At 32.2% G+C, this 4,059-nt stretch overlaps 1 protein-coding gene across 1 annotated transcript; it reads left to right on the plus strand.

The window, feature by feature from the left end:
* Nucleotides 1-241: 241 nt before the first annotated feature.
* Nucleotides 242-3,708, plus strand: LOC137810697 (structural polyprotein). Its single transcript, XM_068612096.2, has 4 exons — nt 242-445; nt 592-736; nt 1,487-1,795; nt 3,362-3,708. The coding sequence occupies exons 1-4, from the start codon at nt 360-362 to the stop codon at nt 3,476-3,478; spliced, it is 657 nt and encodes a 218-aa protein (XP_068468197.2). The 5' UTR covers nt 242-359; the 3' UTR covers nt 3,479-3,708.
* Nucleotides 3,709-4,059: the final 351 nt, after the last annotated feature.

Here is a 4,059-nt window from a genome sequence, read left to right on the forward strand (position 1 = left end):
CACGTATTAAAGGTAATATTAGGAAAAAATATAATTTAATATAAATTTAATTTTATTAACCAATTCTCATTCGTATTCTGTTAATTTAATATATTAACTGAGTATTATAAAAAAAAAACATTAGCGAGAATAATTAAACTAAAATAATCTATAACCAGTGATATCGAGAAATAAAATAAAATTAAGAAAATATAAAATAATAACATGATTTACGTAAATACTTAACTGAACTTCTGATAATGAAACGTGTTTTAAAGAGTGATGAGGAGAAATGCAGTATTTAATATTAATGAATAAAACAGATTTGGTTTCATATTCATGAAAAGAAAAGAGAGAAGAGGAAAAGCACAGAGTAAGCAATGAATTTTGCAAATTCCCAATTCCTTCTTCCACTCTTCTTCTTCTTCTTCTCCATTTCTGCGTTTCCTGCTTTAGGGCAACAAACGTAAGCTCCAATCTCTCTCTCTCTCTCTGCATCTATGGTTTTGTATAAAGTTCGCATCTTGAGTTCCTGATTGGTGATCCATAAAACTGGTTTGATCTAGTTTCTCTTAAAGTTGGAATCTTTTGTTCGTTGTTTGAACTGGGCAGGGATTGGGATAGAGAAGAGACTCAACATGGAAATGGAGTTGGGCGCAGAGTTCTTCTGAGTTTCAAAGAAAAACCCTCAGGAACTAATATTACCTTCGAATGTTCTCCTTCCGGCCCCTGTGTCCCCTGCCTCTACTCTGAGAAGGTTCTCTTTTCCCCCCTTCAAATTGGGGTGTGATCTTATACTAGTTGCAATTGCTATAAGATAATTGGAGTTTCTCATAAACATGGGTTTGACACTGAGTATTTGATTTTATTTATTGTCATTTCTGGGTTTGGCGTATATAGTGTTTGATTGTTTGCTGTCTTACTGCTGTTGTTGATAGAGAATTGTACGGTGTATAAGTGCAGTCCTTTCATTTTGCAACTACCTAGATCATCTAGCTTTCTTAATGAGATTGAAGGTTGATGCAATATATATATATATATATATATATATATTTATATATATGTATGAATAGCCTATGTATTCCGATCTGGATACAGTTTTTGTTGTATTCTATCAAGTTATTTGTTGATTTAGGATTACTGTAACATAACGGATTTGAGGAGATTGTATATCTTTGTACAGGCTTGTTCACAAGGCCTTGCTTTTGAACATAAATGTTGATGTGATGTGAAAGGACTAGAGAATGAATGGGTTCGTGTTCATCAAAGAAATGAGATTCAACTTCTTAATATTGAGTTTTCCTAATCCGTAAGAAGTTTTGTGAAGTGAAGTGTTTTAAAAATTTAAACCTCTTTTTATGTCTATGTTTGGGATTGCTCGTTAGCTCTTCATTGCATGTTTCTTGGTCTTTCTTACTTGCTGTTATCTACATTATATGTTATATGCTTTGTTGTTTTTCATGGCCTCTTTATTTTTATCTGCAAGCTTTTATTGGGGGGCTTGTAGGGTGACAGCAAATATCGCTGCAGTGAGACTGGCTACCGAATCCCATTCAAATGTGTAGAAATTAAAGATTCAACAAAGGATGCAAAGAAAACAAAGTCTCGAAAAGGTAGGTCTTCTTTAGAAATTCCTGATGGTACTGCCGAATCTCAGAAAGTGTCACATGTTGCTGGACAGTCCACTCATTCACAATCAGATAGAAGATTAGCCGACGACTCATCATCTTCAGATAATAGTTCCCAGTCTTACATCACTTATAGAAGCTGTATAACCCCAGTTAATGAGGAGAAGTTGTCAGTGCTCAATTTTGAGGTAATCTTAAGCTTTTAGCTTACACTTATTCTTATATTTGCTTAGTAGCTTAGCTTCGGAACTAGGTTGATTGGAAAAATAAAATAATATGGTGTGCAGTTTATTCTGATGATCTAATATTATACCTTAGAGGATTAACTTTTGCTGTCACTGTCAGTTGCTGTGATGTGTTTGATTCCCTAAATTTCTGGGAATATTAGGTACTTCAAACTATGTGTATGATATTAATCAGAGGACTGTTGAATGTATGAGGTTCTGACCTAGTGGTGTCTTTAGAGGTTAGAGGCATGCAACCTTATCCCTTGAAGTAGTGAGGTTGGATTTAGGATTTGTATCTGTGACCTTCACATTATAGGCAATACCTCAAAGTTGCACCAGGACTTACTGTCTTGTGTGTGACATTAATATGCATAATAAGTTTTTATAAAAATCACTATCATCTTGAGTTTATCTGCTGGAAAAGCCTTCTGTTTTCAACATCTTTAAGGTCTCTTTCGGAACAATTCTCCACAAGAGAAAAATAAGAAGAAAAATTTGAGATTAGTTTCCCCATAAGTTAAGCTTAGTTTATGCATAAGCTAATTTGTAAAACCTCTCCGAATTCTTACTTTTAATTTGTACATGAGCTAATTTTAACTTCGAGATACTCATAATTTTTTCCTTCTATTTTTCTCTTCTAGAAGTGTTTATGGAAAAACTTGTCGAAACAGACCTTAATATGAAGGTCTGGTGGCAAGTGTATGAACTAGCTCAAAAAAGTGCTATTATTAGGTCCTGAACTGCATTCTTCAGATTCCACTAGAAAATAGTTCCTATCAGCATGTACTCGTAAAGTGTCCCGTTGGGTTTAGAAAATTAGAATGAGGCATATATTAGAAGTCATTTGGTAGATATTAGAGCCTCTAATGATTTTCCTGGTGTGCCGTAGACTTATTTAATAACTATCCATCCTACTTGAATTGGCATTATAAGGAATCTGAGAGTGCTTCATATTGTTCTTGAATTGGCATTATACAGAATGCATATAATGAACTTATAAATTTATATTCATCTCATTTTTAGTAACCATCCATCCTACTTTATTCTACTTTTCTGTTTTATGGTACTCTTAAGTCAGCATTTCCTACATATTCCCTCATATAGATTTATGCCAAATGAAATATCCTCAAGAAGCATCGAAGGGACTCTATTGTTCCTGAATATCAAAATACAATTGAAATGAAAAATACTATTACTGTGTCACATCCATGTGGTGTTTGAGTTGTCTTTGTTATTTCTTAGAAAATAAATGAAGTTAGCAGAAACGTTTTTCAAAGGCTTCTATTATTTTTCCTTGTACATTTTTTATGTCAACTTATCATGATGGTTTAAACATGAGTTTGTGTATACATGGTTGTGAGAATATGTAATGCAACCAGTGTCCAAATTTGAAGTAAGCATAAGAATGTTTCTGTTTTCAATGTTGTGGTGCATAGATTTGTATAACCTTTACATGATTGAACTACATATGATAAACAAGGTTTTGTGTTAAAATATTGATGTTTTCATGTGAAAAACTTTGTACAGGGGGTGGTGATTTTTTTGTTACTAATCAGTGGTTCAATCATGTACCTAAGAAAAAGGAAGGCAGCATCCATGTCTGGTTATGTAGCTGGAAGGGGTCAAAACAACTCTCGATTTTGAAATTGAAGACTCCATTATGATTGTAATTGCAATGATTTACTGTAGTATATAGTTTCACTGGCCTTCTGTTTCAACTTGTTAAGTCATGGATGGATTCATTGCATTTTGAGGCTATATAGTTTGGGTCAATTTTAGCTAATTTATTGGAACAGAGTATTTTTAGGATATTTTTCCCCACTAATCAGCAATTTTTTCTTGTATCCAGTAATATATATTTTTTTATTCTTGAATGTTATTATCGAAAGCTAGTTGATTCCAATTTAAATTAAAATTTTAATATTTATACATTATATCAAATTAAGAGATATGCATTGACTTGAATAATTTGTTTTTTAAATATTATCTTTGCTTTATTAAAACTTATTGCTCCTATGTCATAGAATATAATTTTTTTGAGCAAACAGTGGATGCATTAGTTGAAACATTGTCACTCAATCACAAATCGTCATAGTAAATTTGTTGATTTTCACAATAATTATTTTCAAAATTATACCAATGATTTTCTTGTACTATTTGTTTACAGTTTTAAATTATAGCATTGAGATATAATTAAAGCTTTATTCTTTAAAATAACCGTATAA

This window comes from Phaseolus vulgaris, chromosome 2, assembly GCF_051622355.1.
Source record: "Phaseolus vulgaris cultivar YP4 chromosome 2, ASM5162235v1, whole genome shotgun sequence".
Lineage (NCBI taxonomy): Eukaryota > Viridiplantae > Streptophyta > Magnoliopsida > Fabales > Fabaceae > Phaseolus > Phaseolus vulgaris.

Excerpts from the sequence above, each read along its gene's own strand:
- LOC137810697 (XM_068612096.2), top strand. The coding sequence starts at position 360 with ATGAATTTTGCAAATTCCCAATTCCTTCTTCCACTCTTCTTCTTCTTC. Across the intron at positions 446-591 it reads CCTGCTTTAGGGCAACAAAC|GGATTGGGATAGAGAAGAGA; the intron begins GTAAGCTCCAAT and ends TGAACTGGGCAG. Across the intron at positions 1,796-3,361 it reads TGTCAGTGCTCAATTTTGAG|GGGGTGGTGATTTTTTTGTT; the intron begins GTAATCTTAAGC and ends AACTTTGTACAG.